The sequence below is a fragment of the Aquarana catesbeiana genome, linkage group LG08, assembly GCF_042186555.1.
Source record: "Aquarana catesbeiana isolate 2022-GZ linkage group LG08, ASM4218655v1, whole genome shotgun sequence".
Taxonomy (NCBI): Eukaryota; Metazoa; Chordata; class Amphibia; order Anura; family Ranidae; genus Aquarana; species Aquarana catesbeiana.
In genome coordinates this window covers 25,557,864-25,580,957 of record NC_133331.1, presented here as the reverse complement: position 1 = coordinate 25,580,957, position 23,094 = coordinate 25,557,864, and the positions used below count along the sequence as shown (strand labels likewise).

The 23,094-nt window shown below is 43.9% G+C and overlaps 1 protein-coding gene across 1 annotated transcript in view; it reads right to left on the bottom strand.

The window, feature by feature from the left end:
- The window catches only part of LOC141105648 (alpha-2-macroglobulin-like), a 235,574-nt gene that overhangs the window by 53,507 nt on the left and 158,973 nt on the right, over window positions 1-23,094 (bottom strand). Inside the window, exons 23-27 of the mRNA XM_073595624.1 lie at window positions 21,860-21,943; window positions 20,619-20,795; window positions 17,088-17,169; window positions 13,970-14,126; window positions 4,348-4,422 (exon numbers count right to left, since the gene is read on the bottom strand). Coding sequence (XP_073451725.1) covers window positions 4,348-4,422; window positions 13,970-14,126; window positions 17,088-17,169; window positions 20,619-20,795; window positions 21,860-21,943 — 575 coding nt within the window. The remainder of the gene's footprint in view (window positions 1-4,347; window positions 4,423-13,969; window positions 14,127-17,087; window positions 17,170-20,618; window positions 20,796-21,859; window positions 21,944-23,094) is intronic.

Sequence of the window (23,094 nt, the reverse complement as noted above, 5' to 3'; positions counted from 1 at the left end):
TGAGCTGGTGTGCTTGGGGGACAGGAGCCACACTGGGGCAGAGGTTCTGTCAGCTCTGCAGGGGCAGGTTCAGAGGTGGTTGACGCCACGCCAACTTAAGGCAGGAATGGTGGTTTGCGACAATGGCACCAACCTCCTCTCTGCCCTCCGACAGGGACAATTGACCCATGTGCCCTGTTTGGCTCACATCCTTAACTTGGTGGTGCAGCGGTTCTTGGGCAGGTACCCGGGCTTACAGGATGTCTGGAGGCAGGCCAGGAAAGTCTGTGTGCATTTCCGCCAGTCATATAATGCCAGTGCTCTGCTGACGGACCTCCAAAAGGAGTTTAACCTGCCCAAGAACCGCCTAATCTGTGACATGCCCACCAGGTGGAACTCAACGATGGCCATGCTGCAGCGGCTGCACACGCAGCAGAGGGCCATCAATGAGTACCTGTGCGACTATGGCACCAGGACAGGGTCAGGGGAGCTTGTTTTTTTTTCCCCACGCCAGTGGGCCATGATCAGGGATGCATGCACTGTCCTGTCACCATTTGAGGAGGCCACGAGGATGGTGAGCAGTGACAGTGCATGCATCAGTGACACTGTCCCCCTTGTCCACCTGTTGGAGCACACGCTGCGTGGAATAATGGACAGGGCACTTGAGGCAGAACAGAGGCAGGAAGAGGAGGACTTCCTTAGCTCTCAAGGCCCCCTTTATCCAGACAGTGTTCCTGCGTGCCCGCCGATCACACAGGAAGAGGACGAGGAGGAGGAGGAGGAAGATTGTGTCAGTATGGAGGTGGAGCCTGGCACTCAGCATCAGCAGCAGTCTTTAAGGGATCAGTCCCAAGAAACACATGGACTTGTACGTGGCTGGGAGGAGGTGGCTGCGGACCATGTTGTCCTTAGTGACCCAGAGGACTCCGGACCGAATGCCTCAGCAAACCTACGCTGCATGGCCTCCCTGATCCTGCAAAGCCTGCGTAAGGATCCTCGTATTCGTGGTATCAAGGAGAAGGACCAATACTGGCTGGCAACCCTCCTTGATCCACGTTACAAGGGTAAGGTTGCGGACCTTATCTTGCCATCGCAGAGGGAGCAGAGGATGAAACATCTTCGGGAGGCCTTGCAGAAAGGTCTGTGCAACGCGTTTCCAGAGACTGGGAGGTTACAAACTCCTGTTTCTGGACAACATGTTGCTGAGGCTTCGGTCAGTCAAAGAAGGAGTGGTGGAGAAGGTGGCCGTCTGACCGATGCGTTCAGACAATTTTTTGGTCCGCAGCCCCAAGGTATGATCGGTTCCAGCAACCATCGCGAGCGTCTGTTTTACATGGTGCAGGAATACCTAGGGGCAAGATCAGACTTGGACACCTTTCCCACCGAAAATTCTCTGGGTTACTGGGTCTTGAGGATGGATCACTGGCCAGAGCTTGCACAGTATGCAATTGAGCTACTGGCCTGTCCTGCATCCAGCGTTCTTTCGGAACGCACATTCAGTGCTGCTGGAGGCGTGGTAACCGATCACAGGGTGCGTCTGTCCACTGACTTGGTCGATCGACTGACCTTCATAAAAATGAATCAGTCTTGGATCACCACCAGCTACCAAGCACCTGATGCTGATGTAACCGAATAATTTTTTTTAAAATCTCAGATCCCTTCAAAGACTGCCTATGCTGATGCTGAGTGACTATCCCTGAGTAATTATCCTCTTCCTCCTCAATCATCACGCTGATAGCTTGTAAGAACATTTTTGGTTCTGGGCGCCACCACCAGTGCCTAAAGCACAATTTTTCAGCCCCTGTTTAACAGGGGCGTGTAATTACAATTTTTGATGTAATACTTTGCAGCAGGGCTCGTTCCTGCATTCCAACTAGAGTGTCTGTGAGGGGTTGCAGTGTTGTGGCACCAGCACCAGTGCCTAAGGCCCATTTTTTCTGCCCCTGTTTAACAGGGGCGTGTAATTACAATTTTTGATGCAATACTTTGCAGCAGGGCTCGTTCCTGCGTTCCAACTAGAGTGTCTGTGAGGGGTTGCAGTGTTGTGGCACCAGCACCAGTGCCTAAGGCCCATTTTTTCTTCCCCTGTTTAACAGGGGCGTGTAATTACAATTTTTGATGCAATACTTTGCAGCAGAGCTCGTTCCTGCGTTCCAACTAGAGTGTCTGTGAGGGGTTGCAGTGTTGTGGCACCAGCACCAGTGCCTAAGGCCCAATTTTTCAGCCCTTGTTTAACAGGGGCGTGTAATTACAATTTTTGATGCAATACTTTGCAGCAGGGCTCGTTCCTGCTTTCCAACTAGAGTGTCTGTGAGGGGTTGCAGTGTTGTAGCACCAGCACCAGTGCCTAAGGCCTAATTTTTCAGCTCCTGTTCAACAGGGGCATGTAATTACAATTCTTGATCTAATATTTCACAGCAGGGCCCTGTGAGGGCTTACAGTGTTGTGGCCACAGCAACACCTAAGGCCCAAATTTCTGCTGAGTATATAGGGCAGGACCCTACTTTCAAACAACTAACTTACAAACGACTCCTACTTGCAAACGGAAGGAGACAACAGGAAGTGAGATGAAATCTACCCCTAGGAAGGGAAATTCTCTCCTGTAAGAGTTAATATGGGAAAAACATTTCTCCTTTCCACTGATGCTTTCCAATCCATTGGGACAAAAAGTGAGGTGAAATCTTCTGAAGAGGAGGAAAGACAGCAAAACAAATGTCACAGGGGTGATAACCCTTCCCTATGTTTTCCAAAAAGCTTAAAAAAGATTTTTTTGGCTGGAGCTAAACACGTTAAAAATGTACCCATTCAAAATTACAAAGAAATTCTACTTAACAACAAACATACAGTCCCTGTCTTGTTTGCACCGCCTGTATACTGCTGTTCAGAGTATATAGGGCCCCACACCTTTCCTTATTTTAATTTGGGTGTGGGGTTCCCCTTAATATCCATACAAGACCCAAAGGGCCTGGTAATGGACTGGGGGGTACCCATGCCATTTGTCTCACTGATTTTCATCCATATTGCCAGGACCCGACATTACATTAAACCCGCAAGCAGTTTTAAATGAGATTTTTTCCTTTAAAAATGACATTTGGTGCAGGGACTGTTCTAAACACGGGAAACACGCGTCACTTTACAGGCATACTATAGACACCCCTCAGGTACGATATTTAAAGGAATATTTCACTTTTTTTTTTTTTACTTTAAGCATCATTAAAATCACTGCTCCCGAAAAAACGTCCATTTTTAAAAGTTTTTTTGCATTGATACATGTCCCCTGGGGTAGGACCCGGGTCCCCAAACCCTTTTTAGGACAATACCATGCAAATTAGCCTTTAAAATGAGCACTTTTGATTTTGAACGTTCGAGTCCCATAGACGTCAATGGGGTTCTAACGTTCGTGCGAACTTTCTGTCCGTTCGCAGGTTCTGGTGAGAACCGAACCGGGGGGGTGTTCGGCTCACCCCTAGTGACTGTAATGGTGGTAATCATTCCCTATTGAATTCTGCTTCAAAATGTGTGGGGAAGGCAATCCAGAGAGGGGCAAGGGATAATTCAGCTCACAATCCTGGAGTTATACAAAACCAAAAAAATAGATCTGACTGAATACTAAGTAAAATCATCGAGCATCATTAAGGGACTTTTTACTTTTTATTTGCTTTTGGCTCATTAACCCTCAATGCAGAAGGAGGTGTCATATCAATCATATGGGAATTTTTTTCATGTTGTTAAAATGTGACAATGTTGTTGTTGACAGGCAACCTCCAGTCTCTTGTGAACCAATGGATCTGTGCAACCCAGCACTCTAGCAATCAGTGGGAAGTTGTCATTTAGTAGTAATACCACTGTTAAAAGGAATGACTTCCAGCTTCTGCAGCTGGAGGTTTGGCGGGTGGGCAAACTGGCCAAAATTTGTTATTTAGTTCACCCATTTGGCAAATGGTAAACGGCTTGGCTTGAACTCATATTCGACCCAAACCTGGAGATCATCCCTAATTTCCATTATGTAAAAAGATTAACATTCACCTTTTTTGTCAATATGTATATTCCTTTCTACTCTTACCCCAATAAAGGTCATACCTGATTTCCTGCTTAGGCACAGATTTATTACATAGAACAACATGGAAGGGAGCTGCTTCAAGCTCATTGGTTCACCCATGTTCAGGGGTGACGTGTTACAGTCTAACAATAACTGGAATGAAACACCGGCGGCCAACTGTACACACATTCTAACAACACCTACTATTAGGTAATTGGTTGAAAAAAGGTGTTATGCTTGGATGTAACTTTGCAAGATCACTTTTTCTCTTGGTTAGGTACAACATATACAGGAATGTAACAATATTTTAAATGTTGATGATTACTTACTTCCAGAGATACACCGGCCTCTATCAGAGCCATGGTCACATATGCAGAAAGGGAGACATCATCTTTCACTCCTCCCTGTAATAAAGACCAATTTTTAAATCTTATTAGACTGAAACTTTGCTAAAGAGGTTTAAGTAAAAGAAAAGAAGAAAAAATATTTTTTATTTTATTTAAGAATGAACCCACTCCCAAGAAGTTACATAATTAGGGGACGTATCATCGCACAGTGGTCATGCGGATACAAGGTAAGTATGTGTGCCACGTCTAATATAAATTGTTTAAAGGACGTAGGAGTGTGGGCAGGCACCAAGACTTTATAGGCACAATAAGGATACTTGTATCATTAAAATTCTAGTTTTATTTCATTTCAAAAAATGGTGTATTAAAAGCAGGGAAAGACAAAGACAGGATAAAACCTTATATAGTAAACATCATTTACAGAATATGCACTCCATACAAAGTAGATCAAGAGACAACGGAGCTATTGGATCAATAAGGGATACAGACAACCTATTGATCTATATAGTTACAGTACATATCGTTGAATCAGCGCCATGTGGTGATGGTAGCCAAGATTCTGTAAAAGATTATGGGCTCGACATGTTGCACGCTCAAGCGCTTCTTCAGGAGCATATACTACGATAGCTGTAATGGATAGTACATTATTAACAGCCTTCCCAAGTTATTTTTGTATATATACAAAATTAATATGCATATTTTCATACGGGTCAACAGATAATACATGGGGGCCGTTAGAAACAGGGACACCAGGAGGACACCAACACTGCAAGCATATCAAGCCGGAAAAGGGGCAATGTGGGGACGGATGTAACATAATGTAGATGTGTAATGAGGGATAAAACAATATGTAGGTAAATTGGAATAAAATATATATTGGGTGGGGGGGGAAGAGAAAGGCAAAAAATAAAAAACAAAGAGAAGAAAAAAGTATGGAAAAAGAGGGAGACAGAAAAAGGGGGAGGGGCAGAGGAGGAGGAGCCGCGTCTAGGTATCCAGGCAACCAAGGGGTTGCCTGGTGGGACGGCGCACCCCCTTGGTTGCCTGGATACCTAGACGCGGCTGCCTTTTCCCAGCCTGACGCTCTTCCGTCATGGAACAGCGCCGGGAGTCGGGACATGCGCAGTACGCGCCTGCGGCCGACCTGGATGATGTCACGTCGGCTACGCCGATTGGTGACTACAGGTGGGGCGGGTGTACAAGAGACGCCGCAATGGCGTCTCCTACAACATTACCTGCACTAACTACTATTTGTGGTGGGACGGCGCACCAGCGCTCCACCACCAACTACCATACCTACATTCTCTACAACTAGGTAAGCTTACAACGCTCTTATTTCCTTTCCTCTTTTCCAATCCCACTTAATTCAGATGCTACTTTATCTTATCATTTGTGTCTACCTATTCTAACAGACTCAGCAAGATTGGGGATATAAATCGCTGGGAACTATTATGGTCTTATATTTAGATGAACCATAGGAGTCAGTTCATGACCAACAATTATTTCTCCCCTGTTCTACCTATTTGCTGGGAACTACCTCTATCTAACAGAGAAACAGCTGAGGGTTGGTTACTTCTGCCCCCTCCCGCTTCTAAATATAGCCTCACATTAATTTGGGTAAGTTTTATTGTACTATATCTCATTCTAATTAAAGCTACATATCTATGGACATGTGAGTTATACTACCACTATTGGGAATTACTTATATTTACTAAACTCGTATATATACATATATACATTAATAACCACACATATACCGCATAGCTCATCTGTCACTACTATCTCTAATCCATAATATTCTTTTCTCTTTCCCCTCTTTTCCCTCACCCCTCCCCTCCCCCTCCCCCCCCCCCCCCCTCCTCCCTCTCCATCCCTTTCCCCCATCATCCCTTTCCTTCCTTTCCCTGCCCTTTGTTTCCCCTCCCCCTGTTTCCCCCCCCCTTTTCCCCCCCTTTTTTCCCTCCCCCCCTCCTTTCCCCTTCCCCCCCCCCTTTTCCCCCTTTTTTTCCCCTTTCCTCCTCCTCTGCCCCTCCCCCTTTTTCTGTCTCCCTCTTTTTCCATACTTTTTTCTTCTCTTTGTTTTTTATTTTTTGCCTTTCTCTTCCCCCCCCACCCAATATATATTTTATTCCAATTTACCTACATATTGTTTTATCCCTCATTACACATCTACATTATGTTACATCCGTCCCCACATTGCCCCTTTTCCGGCTTGATATGCTTGCAGTGTTGGTGTCCTCCTGGTGTCCCTGTTTCTAACGGCCCCCATGTATTATCTGTTGACCCGTATGAAAATATGCATATTAATTTTGTATATATACAAAAATAACTTGGGAAGGCTGTTAATAATGTACTATCCATTACAGCTATCGTAGTATATGCTCCTGAAGAAGCGCTTGAGCGCGCAACATGTCGAGCCCATAATCTTTTACAGAATCTTGGCTACCATCACCACATGGCGCTGATTCAACGATATGTACTGTAACTATATAGATCAATAGGTTGTCTGTATCCCTTATTGATCCAATAGCTCCGTTGTCTCTTGATCTACTTTGTATGGAGTGCATATTCTGTAAATGATGTTTACTATATAAGGTTTTATCCTGTCTTTGTCTTTCCCTGCTTTTAATACACCATTTTTTGAAATGAAATAAAACTAGAATTTTAATGATACAAGTACCCTTATTGTGCCTATAAAGTCTTGGTGCCTGCCCACACTCCTACGTCCTTTAAACTCCCAAGAAGTTGTACAGTCTTTATTTCAATCACAACACTAATGGGGTGTACACACGGTTGGACTTTTTGGCTACAAAAGTCCGACAGCCTGTCCGACAGACTTTCGACAGACTTTCAACAGACTTTCGATGGACTTTTGGCGGACTTTAAATGAACTTTCTAATGACCAGACTTGCCTACACACGATCACACCAAAGTCCGACGGATTCGTACGTGATGACGTACACTGGACTAAAATAAGGAAGTTGATAGCCAGTTGCCAATAGCTGTCCTAGCGTCATTTTTTGTCCGTCGGACTAGCATACAGACGAGCAGATTTCTGGGTCCGGCAGAGTTACGACGTAAAGATTTGAAGCAAGTTCCAAATCTAAAGTCCGTCAGATTTGCGACTGGAAAAGTCAGCTGAAAGTCCGGGGAAGCCCACACACGATCGGATTGTCCGCCGGATTTGGTCCGTCGGCGTCTGTCAGACTTTTGTATCTGAAAAGTCCGACCGTGTGTACGCTCCATAAGTTTTTATCCTTGTAAATCAATTTTTTAGTTGATTGGATTAATTATGTTTGAGGACATCTAGTAAACATGAATTTTTGTAAGACTTGAATATGAACAAGGGTTTTGTATCTCTTCTACAAAGAAGCTAGGACCTATATTGGTTACATATGTTTTTGTTTCAAATAAGCTTACTTAACAAGATAAAGAGTGAAGACATGTTAAAGATTTTCATAATTTTCATGGTTTCCTGAGCTTTATTTCTTTAACCAGCCAACAGTAATTTTACTGCTGGCCAGAGGCTTCAGCAGGCACCAAGACATACCCTTGAACAGGGGCAGAAAAATTGGGCCTTTGGTGATGGTGGTGGTGCTGGTGCCACAACACTGTAAGTCCTCACAGTTACTCTTGGTGGGCGCTGGACCGGGCTCTGCTGTGAAATATTAGATCAAGAATTGTAATTACATGCACCTGTTGAACAGGTGCAGAAAAATTGGGCCTTTGGTGGTGGTGGTGGTGCTGGTGCCACAACAATGTAAGTCCTCACAGTTACTCTTGGTGGCTGCAGAAACAGGCCCTGCTGTGAAATATTAGATCAAGAATTGTAATTACATGCACCTGTTGAACAGGGGAAGAAAAATTGGGCCTTTGGTGGTGGTGGTGCTGGTGCCACAACACTGTAAGTCCTCACAGATACTCTTGGTGGGTGCTGGAACGGGCCCTGCTGTGAAATATTAGATCAAGAATTGTAATTACATGTCCCTGTTGAACAGGGGCATAAAAATTGGGGCTTAGGCACTGGTGTTGGTGCCACAACACTGCAACCCCTCACAGATAATCTAGTTGGAGTGCAGGATCGAGCCCTGCTGCAAAGTATTGCAACAAAAATTGTAATTACACGCCTCTGTTAAACTGGGGCTGAAAAATTGGGCCTTAGCCACTGGTGGCGGCGCCCAGAACCAAAAATGTTCTTACAAGCTATCAGCATGATCATTGAGGAAGAGGATAATCACTCAGTATAACAGGATAGCCACTCAGCATCAGCATAGGCAGTCTTGAAGGGATCTGACATTTCAAAAAAAATTATTTGGTTACATCAGCATCAGGTGCTTGCTAGCTGGTGGTGATCCAAGACTGATTCATTTTTATGAAGGTCAGTCGATCGACCGAGTCGGTGGACAGACGCATCGGTTACAAAGCCTCCAGCAGCACTAAATGTGCGTTCCTTAAAGGACGCTGGATGCAGGACAGGCCAGTAGCTCAATTGCATACTGTGCAAGCTCTGGCCAGTGATCCATCCTCAAGACCCAGTAACCCAGAGGATTTTTGGTGGGAAAGGTGTCCAAGTCAGATCCCCTAGGTATTCCTGCACCATGTAAAACAGACGCTGGCGATGGTTGCTGGAGCCGATCATACCTTGGGGCTGTGGACTAAAAAATTGTCTGAATGCATCGGTCAGATGGCCACCTTCTCCACCGCTCCTTCTTTGACTGACCGAAGCCTCAGCAACACGTTGTCCAGAAACTGGAGTTTGTAACCACCCAGTCTCTGGGAACGCATTGCACAGACCTTTCTGCAAGGCCTCCCAAAGATGTTTCATCCTCTGCTCCCTCTGCGACGGTAAGATAAGGTCCACAACCTTACCCTTGTAACGTGGATCAAGGAGGGTTGCCAGCCAGTATTGATCCCTCTCGTTGATACCACGAATGCGAGGATCCTTATGCAGGCTTTGCAGGATCAGGGAGGCCATGCAGTGTAGGCTTGCTGATTCATTCGGTCTGGAGTCCTCTGGGTCACTAAGGATGACATGATCCACAGCCACCTCCTCCCAGCCACGTACAAGTCCATGGGTTTCTTGGGACTGTAAATGATCCCGTAAAGACTGCTGCTAATGCTGAGTGCCAGGCTCCACCTCCATGCTGACACAATCCTCCTCCTCCTCGTCCTCTTCCTGTGTGATTGGCGGGCACGCAGGAACACTGTCTGGATAAAGGGGGCCTTGAGAGCTAAGGAAGTCCTCCTCTTCCTGCCTCTGTTCTGCCTCAAGTGCCCTGTCCATTATTTCATGCAGCATGTGCTCCAACAGGTGGACAAGAGGGACAGTGTCACTGATGCATGCACTGTCACTGCTTACCATCCTCGTGGCATAGTCGCACAGGTACTCATTGATGGCCCTCTGCTGCGTGTGCAGCCGCTGCAGCATGGCCAACATTGAGTTCCACCTGGTGGGCATGTCACAGATTAGGCGGTTCTTGGGTAGGTTAAATTCCCTTTTGGAGGTCTGCCAGCTGAGCACTGGCATTATATGAACGGCGGAAATGCACACAGACTTTCCTGGCCTGCCTCAGGACATCCTGTAAGCCCGGGTACCTGTCCAAGAACCACTGCACCACCAAGTTAAGGATGTGAGACAAACAGGGCACATGGGTCAGTTGTCCCTGTCGGAGGGCTGAGAGGAGGTTGGTGTCATTGTCGCAAACCAGCTTTCCTGCCTTAAGTTGGCATGGCATCAACCATCTCTGAACCTGCCCCTGCAGAGCTGACAGAATCTCTGACCCAGTATGGCTCCTGTCCCCCAAGCACACCAGCTGAAGCACCGCATGGCATCTTTTGGCCTGCGTACTTGTGTAATCTCTTGAACGCCACTGGAGTACCGCTGGTTCTGAGGACAAAGCACAGGAAGAGGCCATGGAATAGGAAGAAGAGGAGGGGTGGAGGAGAGAGGTGTGTCATAATCACCAGTACTGGCATTTTGGAGGTGTGGTGGTGGAACAACCTCCAACACTACTGCACCTTGTTCTGCATCCTTCCCAGCTGCCAGAAGAGTCACCCAATGCACCGTGAAACATAGGTAACGTCCCTGCCCATGCCTGCTGGACCATGAGTCAGCGGTAATATGCACCTTACCGCTGACCGCCCTGTCCAGCGAGGCCAAGACATTGCCTTCCACATGCCAGTAGAGAGCCGGAATCGCCTTCCATGAGAAAAAGTGGCTTTTGGGAACCTGCCAGTGAGGAACCGCACATTCCACAAACTCACGGAAGGGGGCAGAGTCTACCAACTGAAAAGGTAGCAGTTGAAGTGCTAGCAATTTTGCCAAGCTAGCATTCAACCGCTGGGCATGTGGATGGCTGGGAGCGAACTTCTTTCTGTGGTGCAGCGGCTGGGACAGGGAAATTTGCCTGGTACAATCTGACATCGGTGTACCGATAGTAGATTTCCCGCAAGTACTTGGCTGTGACACACCTAATTCTACACCTTCATTCCTCTCAGTGCAGGTCTCAGAGAGGACTGAAGGTATAGTGGGGTTGGAGATTCCAGCTGATGAGGAGCAAGGAGAGATCCTCTTTGTTCTTTGGTGTGGGTCTTTTAGGTACGCTTGCCAATGAACTGCATGACAGGTCAACATATGTCTGGTCAAGCATGTGGTGCCCAAGTGGGAGATGTTTTGGCCACGCGAGATACGCTTGAGACATATGTTGCAAATAGCAGCAGTGGGATCTGATGCACTCATCTCAAAAAAGGCCCACACCAAAGAACTTTTAGAATAACGTGCAGAGACAGCAGCGCCCTGCACATGCGGAGCTCTGCGGTGTGATGCAGTTTGTTTGCTGCCCTTAGGCTGTCCCCTGGAGGGAATCCTGCCTCATTGGTGATGTGCTCCTACTCCTCCTCTCTCCTATCAGGCACCCACGTGAAGTCAGTGACCTCATTATCCCCTCCCTCCTCATCACTGGAGTAAACCTGGCAGTATGCTGCAGCAGGGGGAACATGACTGCCAGATTGCTGTCTTTATTGGGCACCCCCTCTGTCTGGGCTCACGTTACTCTAGCTGAGTACCATCATCGGAGCCTTAAAAACACTGGGCATCCTCCTGGAGCATGTACCCAACACTGTGGTCAAACAGTTTGAGGGACTCCTCAGGAGGACATGGTGGGGCTAGGGAAGGAGCAAACTGATGCCATTGAGCCGAGGGTAGAGGCCGCGTTGGCAGCTGCTTTGCCACACAAAGTACCCTGAGTCTGGGTGAGAGAGGATGAGGATGATGAGGATGGCTTGGTCATCCACTCAACCGAGTCTTCCGCATGTTGCCGCTCAACACGGCCAGCTGCCGAAAAAAAGGCCAAGCGTGTCCCACGGCCACGTGCTGATGAGGATGCACCATTTCCACGACCAGCACTGTTGCCTCTAGACACAGAGCCTGCTTGCCCTCTTTTATTGGTTTGTGACTGTCTGCATCTCCTTGTTGGCCTTCCAGACATACTATTGACCTGCAGTGAGCTGCACAAAACTGGGATTATATATATATATATATATATATATATATATATATATATATATATATATATATACCGATTATACTGCAGCTAGCAGAATCAACTGACTGCCTGTAATATTATTAGTATGATAACACCTGCACTTGTCTTCAGGTAGCTATACTGTAGGTGCAACTGTGCGGAGTACACAGTACAGTAACTGGAAATACTTCAAGAGCCTACACAAGCACCTGGCTGCAGGTAGCTATATTGTAGGTGCAACTGTGCAGGGTACACAGTACAGTAACTGGAAATACTTCAAAAAACCTACACAAGCACCTGGCTGCAGGTAGCTATACTTTAGGTGCAACTGTGCGGGGTACACAGTACAGTAACTGGAAATACTTCAAGAGCCTACACAAGCACCTGGCTGCAGGTAGCTATACTGTAGGTGTAACTGTGCAGGGTACACAGTACAGTAACTGGAAATACTTCAAAGAGCCTACACAAGCACTTGGCTGCAGGTAACTATACTGTAGGTGCAACTGTGTGGGGTACACAGTACAGTAACTGGAAATACTTCAAAGAGCCTACACAAGCACTTGGCTGCAGGTAACTATACTGTAGGTGCAACTGTGTGGGGTACACAGTACATTAACTGGAAATACTTCAAAAGCCTACACAAGCACCTGGCTGCAGGTAGCTATACTTTAGGTGCAACTGTGCGGGGTACACAGTACAGTAACTGGAAATACTTCAAGAGCTTACACAAGCACCTGGCTGCAGGTAGCTATACTGTAGGTGTAACTGTGCAGGGTATACACAGTACAGTAACTGGAAATACTTCAAAGAGCCTACACAAGCACTTGGCTGCAGGTAACTATACTGTAGGTGCAACTGTGTGGGGTACACAGTACAGTAACTGGAAATACTTCAAGAGGCTACGCAAGCACCTGGCTGCAGGTAGCTATACTGTAGGTGCAACTGTGCAGGGTACACATTACAGTAACTGGAAATACTTCAAAGAGTCTACACAAGCACCTGGCTGCAGGTAGCTATACTGTAGGTGCAACTGTGCAGGGTACACAGTACAGTTACTGGAAATACTTCAAAGAGCCTACACAAGCACCTGGCTGCAGGTAGCTATACTGTAGGTGAAACTGTGCAGGGTACACAGTACAGTAACTGGAAATACTGTAAAAACACCTGCCTGCCTGTTCATATTATTAGGAAGAGAAGAACAGCTCAACTAAATACAGTGTATATATATATATATATATATATATATATATATATATATATATATATATATATATATATATATATATATATATACACACACACACAACACCTTCAATGCATATATATATACACACAATACACTGTAAGTGCAGCTAACTGACTCGACCTGCCTACTCTATCTAACTTAAATCAAATGACACTGTCTCTCTCTCTGTCTATCTCTCTCTCAAGCCGGAACACACTACACAGGGCCGACGTGCAGGCGGCCTTATATAGTGTGGGACGTGTACTAAACCCCCTGAGCCTTAATTGGCCAAAGCCACCTTGGCTTTGGCCAATTACGGCTCTCTGTACACACAGCGCTGTGATTGGCCAAGCATGCAGGTCATAGTGCATGCTTGGCCAATCATCAGCCAGCAATGCACTGCGGTGCCGCAGTAAATTATGGGCCATGACGCGCCACTCGAATTTGGCGCAAACGGCCCATATAGTTGGTAATTCGGTGAAAGATCGTACACACGAACATGGGTTCAACTTGAACACAAAGCTCATACCTACAGTATATTTCATTTTCACTGGTTTTATGTTTTGCAGCATGCATTTTTTTAACATTTTTCCCAGACATATAAATAAACTGTTAAACTTATACAAAGAAGTTTTCTTACACAAGAACTGCTGATAAGGATAGAATATATGGAAATTGATGACGAGGAATGTGATTGCAGAAAAAACGTATGATTCAAGCCAACAAAACATCAAAATCTGGACATTCAAGTATCTGGACATAGAGGCTACTATGTCTTTATAATATAACCATGTCTATGTTAAATATTGTATAACAATTTGCATATGTCATTTTGTAAGAATTATAATAAAATCACCTGCATAGCAGTATTCAGTAGTCTTCCTACATTGCGGAAACAGCCAGTCTCTTTACGAATTTTCGGAAGCAAGGTAAAAGATTGTTTTAGATGACTTTCATCTATAAATATGTAGGGCCGTGCTTTGCTAAAGGACTTCACTACAAATGCGGTTAGCCTGTAGGATACAGCAACAAATCTATTTAGTAGACCTTTTATTAAAACCTAAGCCAATTATCACAATATACTTCCTAAAATACACTTAGGTATAACTGAGAAACTGGTGACTGAGGATCATAGGATGCCTCGGCATCGGCAGTAGAACCAGAACCAATGATCATCCATGGCCAAGTGTAGACTACATGTGGGATAGTATTGCAGCAACCAGAAGCAGCAGCTCTGCTGTAAAAGATTTATTGCTGTGATATTTCTACTTAGCATAGTTATTTTTCTGTTACAAGCATTGAACCGACAGAGGAGATTAGTCAGCCACTGTGGTTATTGGCTTTACAACCTTATATAGAGAAATTACCTCTGGAATTGCCTTTAGGGTTCTTTATTATTATTTTTTATTATACAGGGTTTATATAGCACCAACAGTTTGCGCAGCGCTTTACAACATGGGGGCAAACAGTACAGTTACGATACAATTCAATACAGGAGGGATCAAAGAGCCCTGCTTGATAGAGCTTACAATCTAGAAGGGAGGGTCAAGTGAAACAAAAGGTAATAACTGTGGGGGATGATCAGATGGAGAAAATGAAAATAAATTTGTTAGATGTGGGTAGGATAGGCATCTCTGAAGAGGAGGGTTTTCCGGGATCGTCTAAAAGCTAATAGAGTAGGAGATAATCAGACAGATAGGGGTAAGGAGTTCCATAGTATTGGAGAGGCTCTGGAAAAGTCCTGGAAGCGAGCATGGGAGGAGGTGATGAGGGAGCTAGAGAGCAGGAGGTCTTGGGAGGAACAAAGAGAACTATTAGGTTGGTATTTTGAGACTAAGCCAGTGATGTAGCTGGGGGCAGAGTTGTGGATGGCTTTGTAAGTAGTTGTTAGTATTTTGAATCTAATTTGTTGGGTGAGCAGACATGCAGTCTTTACACATGCAGTCAAAGAGCAGTAAAAACATATGGTTGAGCTACTTCCCACACTCAGCTTGAGTGCTTCCATCAGTATACCGCTTTCTCCAGTCTGAACATAGATATCAGATATTATAGCCACCTACTGCAACAAAGAACTAGGCAGGACACATTTGGCTGCAAAACTGGAACTGTTTATTTTAAACTCAAACACATACTTTTATATCTCACAGGAGGACTTCCCCTCCTGATCATATTACCCAAAAAATACAAACTGTAACCAGAAACATAATTAACATGAGCTAATTAACTAGTCATTTAACCAGCCTAGGTGACTCAATGCCCACCCAAACAATGTTTTGATTAATCAGACAATTGGTGACCCAATTAACAATTAACAATGGGACAGACATACTGAGCAGAAAACACATAACACCTTATTAAACAGACAATAGCAGGAGACCCCCAGTAACAGACTGTCCAACATCAAGCTCACAGTACAATAGACATTAGCCCAAGTGTAAACACATCCCCACAATAGTTTTCTAGCAGACAATAGGTCAGTTAATTAGCACAATTAACAATGTGTGGAAGACAGGTGATTGAGCTGATGAAATTAACATCTGCTATCAGTCTGACTGTGTGGAGCAGTCCTTATTGGTATTGAGCAGCTAGGACCTACACAGGGACCCTGGGCCTAGAGTCCCCCGAGTCTGTGTGTCTTGGGGAGACATAGACTTGAATCCAAAGTAACATTACTCCATGGGTCTCCCCAGCATACACCTCACAACGATTAGTGTTCCTTTAAAAGCCAGGGTCCATAGTCAGTAGGCAAGAGGCTATTTTGCAGCACCCTCCAAAAGCTTCTGTCCTGGGTGAGTCTATTACACCGTGTTCCTACCACACCCTCCCTCAACTGTTCCCCCTTAAAGCGGGGTTCCACCCAAATTTTGAACATTATCTCTATGCATTCTCTTCCTTGCCTAGATGCTGACATGCTGTGTAAAAAAATTTAAATCGCCGTAATTACCTTTTTTTTCTAATCTTCTTAGCACTTCCTGGTTTTCCTTCCATGGGAGTAGGCGTGTTTCTAGCCTCTCCCAGACCTCCCACAGTCCCCTGGGAGCTAGTCTCAGGCTTCCCAGCATGCATTGTGCAACAGCGTCATCACAACATCTCAGTGAATGCTGGGAGCACAGCATTCACCGCATCCAGGAAATACATGCTTGTGGGCTTTAAATGCCCACAATGAAGATGGAAACCGCTTTCAGTGAATTTTATAAGTTATTCTTTACAACGAAATCGGACACAGGCGGACTTATTACACAGAACATGTGAGTAGATAATCATGAGAAGAAAAGTTTGTGAATGAACTCCAAAAAAAAAAAACGATAGATAGGTGGACCCCCGCTTTGAGTTGCAAAGGCAGTGTCTGTAGCAGGAATGAAACTGGATGCAGTGCTTGGTAGCCACTACTACCCACCGAATAAGACCCATTTTTTTGATGTTTCAAAGTATTGTTTGTGTTCTTCTTTTTACCTAAAAGTGAACCCAACAATGGAAAGGAAAAGGATACACAATATTGAGTATCTTATGTTTTACTGTACATGTTCCTACAAGTGGAAACTCAAGAGTTACACTTCAAATTTGATAGTAGATGAGTTGAGCTTTGACAGAGGTTAGCTAACTTACATAATGCACATCTTGAAACATCAGCCCCAAGCTGGTGGACCCTTAGATTGGTATCAAAATGTGGTCTAGCCTCTATACCTTAAGCTAAGTCATGTTGGTAACTCTGGTTACTGTAGATGGCTGCTTTGCTTTTGAAAAGGCAGATATGAACCCTGAGAACAAGACCATGGGAGCAGATTGAGCGAACTATTTGTAGACTTTAGGAAATATGCTATTTTTTACTGAAGAGCCCAAAATGATGACAGTTAAAAAAATGTAAATTGTTTAAGATACATCGTTCTTATGCAAATTAAACATTGCTCAGTTAGGGTTTGGATCAATTTTATGAGCTTATTGTCTGTCAAAACATTGTAAATCATGGCACTCACCATGTGTTACCCTCGGGGTCATTCTTTCCAAAGGCACTGTATGAGCCGTCATCACGCTTGTAAGTCAATTGTCGCTGATATCCTAAACAAAACACATACAAATTGTAAATGTTTTAAACATTATACAGGAAACTTCTGCAATATTCAATCTTCATAACCAGCAATAAGCAAAGTAATAAGTGTTCAGATGCCAAGGGTCTGTAGATTTTATGTATTTATAGATTACAAATAAGTTATGAGTCAGGGACAGGGCTCAAAATGTCAAGTCCTGAGCTACTAGCCAGGCCTTAAGGGTTACTTGCTACCCTGCCCGAACCCTAATTCCACCCCTAAACACACCCTCATAAATTATCTCATGAAATTACACTGTTAAATGTTTTATTCAGAATTACATAACAAAAATGAATATTAACAACATAATCAATGCAGCCTCATCAGTGCCCATCAATGAAGCCTATCAGTGCAACTTATCAGTGCCCATCAATGCAGCCTCATCAGTGCCCATCAATGTAGTCTCATCAGTGCCCATCAGCGCAGCCTCATTAGTGCCCATCAGCGCAGCCTCATTAGTGCCCATCAATGCAGCCTCACCAGTGCCCATCAATGCAGCCTCATCTTTGCTCATCAATGCAGCCTGATCAGTGCCCATCAATGTAGCCTCACCAGTGCCCTTCAATACAGCCTCACCAGTGCCCATCAATGCAGACTAATCAGTGCTCATCAGTGCAGCCTTATCTTTGCCCATCAATGCAGCCTGATCAGCGCCCATCAACGCAGCCTCACCAGTGTCCTTCAATACAGCCTCACCAGTGCCCATCAATGCAGCCTGATCAGTGCCAATCAATGCAGCCTGATCAGTGCCCAGCAATGCAGCCTGATCAGTGCCCAGCAATGCAGCCTGATTAGTGCCGATCAATGCAACCTGATCAGTGCCCATCGATGCAGCCTCACCAGTGCCCATCAATGTCCATCAATGCAGCCTCACCAGTAACTATCAATGCAGCCTGATCAGTGCCCATTAATGCAGCCTCATCAGTGGCCATCAATGCAGCCTGATCAGTGCCCATCAATGCAGCCTCACCAGTGCCCTTCAGCGCAGCCTCACCAGTGCACAGGGATCAGAGAGAGGAGAGGAAGAAGAGAACTGACCAGATCATCACACAGAGTGGGGATCACCCACTGTGACAGCTTTGATTTGAATTGCCCGGCGCTCCCAGACAAAGTCCCGCCTTCTGGATCGGCTCCTATGATAGATGTCACACATCCCGGAATTGGACCAATGTTTTGTCTATCAAAGGAGCCAGTCCAGGAGGCAGGAACTTACGCCACTGCAGCCACCAGGCAAATCAAATCAAAGTGGTCACAGAGGGCGATCCCTGCTACATGTGATGATCGGACCGGCTCTCCTCTTCTTCTCCTCTCACTTTCCCTGGCTGATCGCTGTGAGAATGGTTCCCATTCAACCCTGCCTGCAGGAAGCTTTGTATAGACTTAGGAGGGAGGAAGTCTCCAATCCTGGGTCTAGGTTTTGTCAGCAATTTAGTACACTGAGTGTGCAGGTGTGTACAGAATCTTTGTGAAGAAGCTGACTGTAGTTCAGGGCTCCACCATGGGTGACAAAAGAGGTCTCTGTCCAGAAGTCAGGGTGTAGGCCAGTGTAGAAGGTTGCTGCAAGGTATACAGAAGTGAATGTGTGCACAAGAGTTGAAAAGAATGAGAATTGTGGGCAGGAGAGACAGACAAATGGCCTGAAGCCTCTAAGACCAGAGAAAGCCAGGAGGCTGGTATGAAGAATTTGATTTGCTGAGGAATGCTGAAAACCCCTTTGAGGGTAACCCTAATGCCCCATACACACGGTCGGATTTTCCGACAGAAAATGTGTGATAGGACCTTGTTGTTGGAAATTCCAACCGTGTGTAGGCTCCATCACACATTTTCCATCGGATTTTCCCACACACAAAGTTTGAGAGCAGGCTATAAAATTTTCCGACAAAAAAATCTGTTGTCGGAATTTCCGATCGTGTGTACACAAATCCGATGCACAAAGTGCCACGCATGCTCAGAATAAATAAAGAGATGAAAGCTATTAGCTACTGCCCCGTTTACAGTCCTGACGTATGTGTTTTACGTCATCGCGTTAAGAATGATCGGATTTTCCGACAACTTTGTGTGACCGTGTGTATGCAAGACAAGTTTGAGCCAACATCCATCGGAAAAAATCCTGGGATGTTGTTGTCGGAATGTCCGATCAATGTCCGACCGTGTGTACGTGGCATAAGCGTAATGTTTGGAAATTTATTGTAAATAAAAGCATGCAATAAAATCCTAAAACAAAGATTTGGTGAGTGGACTGCATATTTGGAAGTGCTACACTTTAACAAATTTCCCACATTTATTTTATAAAGTGTCATAATAATTTTAGAATTGCTGTAAACAACGTGGGCTTGTCTTGCTGATAGCAAGCAGCCAAAAGTTAGTTTTCCTTTCTATTGCATGCTAAAAAATGCAATGGAACCTTATTGGTGAATAAAAGCTCAGAAAAATTTGGTTTTACAGATGGTTACAATTGTTTATTGACTTGCAAAGTGACTTTGAACTTACTAGCAAAGTTGACTGCTTCAAAAAGTAAATTCCTTAGCACAGCCCTCTCTCTCCTTGCAGATCATAACTTTCTTTCTTTAGAGAGGGTCTACTTATTGTCAGTGCTGGTCTAAACTACATACTTTTTAATGTAGCAGTTGTAGGAGGATTTAAAAGGGAATAATGTAAAGTGTCACTTATGCAGCAGGGCTAGAAGCTTTTGCATATCTACATAAGGGAGGCTTCAACATGCATAGAATATGCTAAATTAATATATAATTGATGGGAAGATAGTTTTTTTTTCCCCCATGTAGTGGGGCTGTGCCTGTATTGCATGGGTTAATTGCTCATTTTTGTCTAGGGGATTGGACAGCTGAGATATAATTACCTAATCCTCCCAGCACAAGACCGGTCCCTGTGGCTCCTTCCCCCCCGTGGTCTAGTGGTCTTGTGCGGTGGGTCTGTTCTTGACGTCATCACACCCAGAGACGTGATGACGTCTGGAACACTACACAGTAAAAATGTAACTTTAGGAAAAAAATGAAGCCTAGCTTTCTCCAAACTAATATATTGTGTTTTTACTTTCTCCGTCAGCTCATCCCCCACAGTTGTTACCTTTTGTATCATTTGACCCTTCTTCTTAGATTGTAAGCTCTAACGAGCAGGGCCGTCTGATTTCTCTTGTATTGAATTGTATTGTAACTGTAATGTCTGCCTTTATTTTGTATAGCGATGCGCAAATTGTTGGCGCTATATAACTCCTATATAATAATAATAATAATAATAATATTAAAGATGGCGCAATCACATCCAACAATGAAAATTTTATGATACGTGGAAATCACCTTGTGTTTCTTTCAATAATGAACATTTAACATATTCCAGTATGGCAACATATAACTTATACCAATCCTCGCATAAAAATAAAGAAGTCATTTCACAATGTCTCACCACTTTCAAGAAATTTGATGGCTTTGCTCTTTATCTCATTGGTCAGCTGATGAGTCTTTTCCAGATACTGCAGAATGAAGATATTGGGAGCAAAGAGGACCATGTTCTGCTCCCCACACCCATATGGCATGGCCAGGAGACGGTCCAGGTTCTGCAATGCTGTGCCCATTATATCTCCTGTAAGGGTAAAACAAAAGCAAAAAGTATTAAATAATGCAAAAACATAAATATGAATATCATGTTCTTTTTAAATTTTTACTCTCACATTTACTATAAAGCATAGCGCACCAAAGCTAAGTAAGAAATTACATTTCAGTTGAAGTGTGACTTTTAAATTAAGAATTCTTGGCACAAAAATGTATTTTCTGCAGGTACAGTTCATTTTTAGTTTTGTAATATCATTTTCGATTAGCTGAAAAATGTACAATACTGCATCAGTTTTAAAGTTCATTTCACAAAGCTTTAACAAACATGGATAATGATCTTTATTTTAGCCATGTGATGGAATTTTCCAACTCAATGAACTTAGTTAAAAGTAACTGTCACTTTATTGAAAATAAGGATTCTAATGCTGGTTTTTGGTGTATGTCTTTGGTATAAGCCATCCACAACTCGGCCACCTGCTACATCACTAACCTAGTCTCAAAATATCAACCAAATCATTCCGTTCCTCTCAAGATCTCCTGCTCTCTAGCTCCCTTGTCACCTCATCCCATGCTTGCCTCCAGGACTTTTCCAGATCCTCTTCCATCCTCTTGAACTCCCTACCCCAATCTGTCCGACTGTCTCCTACTCTGTCACCTTCAGACGATCCCTGAAAATGCATTTCTTCAGAGAGGCCTATCCAGCCCCCACCTAACTGTACAATTATTTTCTTCATTAACCCATCACCCACAGTTATTACCTTTTTTATCTCTTGACCCTCCCTCTTAGATTGTAAGCACTAATGAGCAGGACCCTCTGATTCCTCTTGTATTGAATTGTATTGTAATTGTACTGTCTGCTCTAAAGTTGCCCTTTTATATTGTAAAGCGCTGCATAAACTGTTGGCACTATATAAATCCTGTATTATAATAATAATAATAATAATAATAATAATAATAATAAAGTGCTGTGTAAACTGTCGGCACTATATAAATCCTGTATACTAATAATAATCAAGTTAAGAGTCTCTAGCTTGAAGTATAACACTTCAAAATATTCAGTCTGTTGATGAATAAAGCCATGTAACAGAATCTTACCCAACACAGTCACATAAGCTCTTTCAGAATCTTTCAGGATGTTCTTGGGAAACTGTAGGGAGACCTCTTCTGTCTTAGTATTATCTAGAATAGCAACATGACACTTAATACAATTGTGCTATCTTAAAGCGACTGTCACTATATTAATGAGGTTTAAAAAGAGCCACCCTGTAAAACTGGAAAGGTTATACTTACCTGTGGGTTTTTTTTTTCTGCTGGCCTATGTCTTTCCAGAACACATTAGTGACATGATGACTGGTGGGAAGAACCAGAGCTCCTCAAGAGAGCAGAAATTTAACTCATGACCAACTTAAAAAAGTAAAACTAGCCATAACATTTTTGCTGCTTCATGCTGAATCTTCCAAAATTTGAGCCATGGGTGGCATCACCCAGCTTGACAAAATTAGATTTTGTCGGTGCATGCACAGTTTAATTGGGCAGGCGGGGGAGAAGTAGATCAACCACCTGTTTTTACAGCCACCCATGTGAACGAAGCCTCACAGAATGGCTCTAACATTGCAACAGGAGTGTTTTCATTTTCAAACCAAATACGTACGTGCACAATGAATTCTTTGAGATAATCAAAACAGCAGCCCAAAATAAAGGAAGTATAAATATCCCTTAAGCTCATCATAAGTGTCCCTTGGGGTCATATATCAAGAGTTGAGATAATAAAAAAAGATTTTATGACCTGGAGTAGAAAGTAGGAGATCTCTCCAAAATGGGGCAAATGTCCTCTTGGACAGTTATCCCCAGAACAAGTATCAACATTGGAAGATTTCTTCTCTATCGTTTTTTGGCGGCAACTCATAATTTTAGATTTGCCCTTACTTTCACTCTGGTGAAAATAATCACCAAGACAAAAAGAGGGAGTGAACCCCTGTAAGATTCTCGTTTTTATGATAATAATATCCATATTTGATAATTCATATTGATGAAAAGTTCTAAGAAAATCCGTTTAGTTCTTGTGTAAAAACTCAAAAATGTATTTAATAATAAAAATAGCAAAATATTACAAGAACAATATCAAAGTATAGAATGTCATTAATAATGTATTATATTAATAAGATGAAGAATGAATCGGATGTGTGTGTGTGTATGTAGATGTGGCAGCAATGTCTTGTGATGTGTCTGTGTAGCTGTCCTCCTGATGTGCATATCTCCAGCCAAATCTCTCTGCTACTAGCTTTTTACTCCTAAATTCAGCCCCCACCTTCCCCTAAAAAGGCTGGATT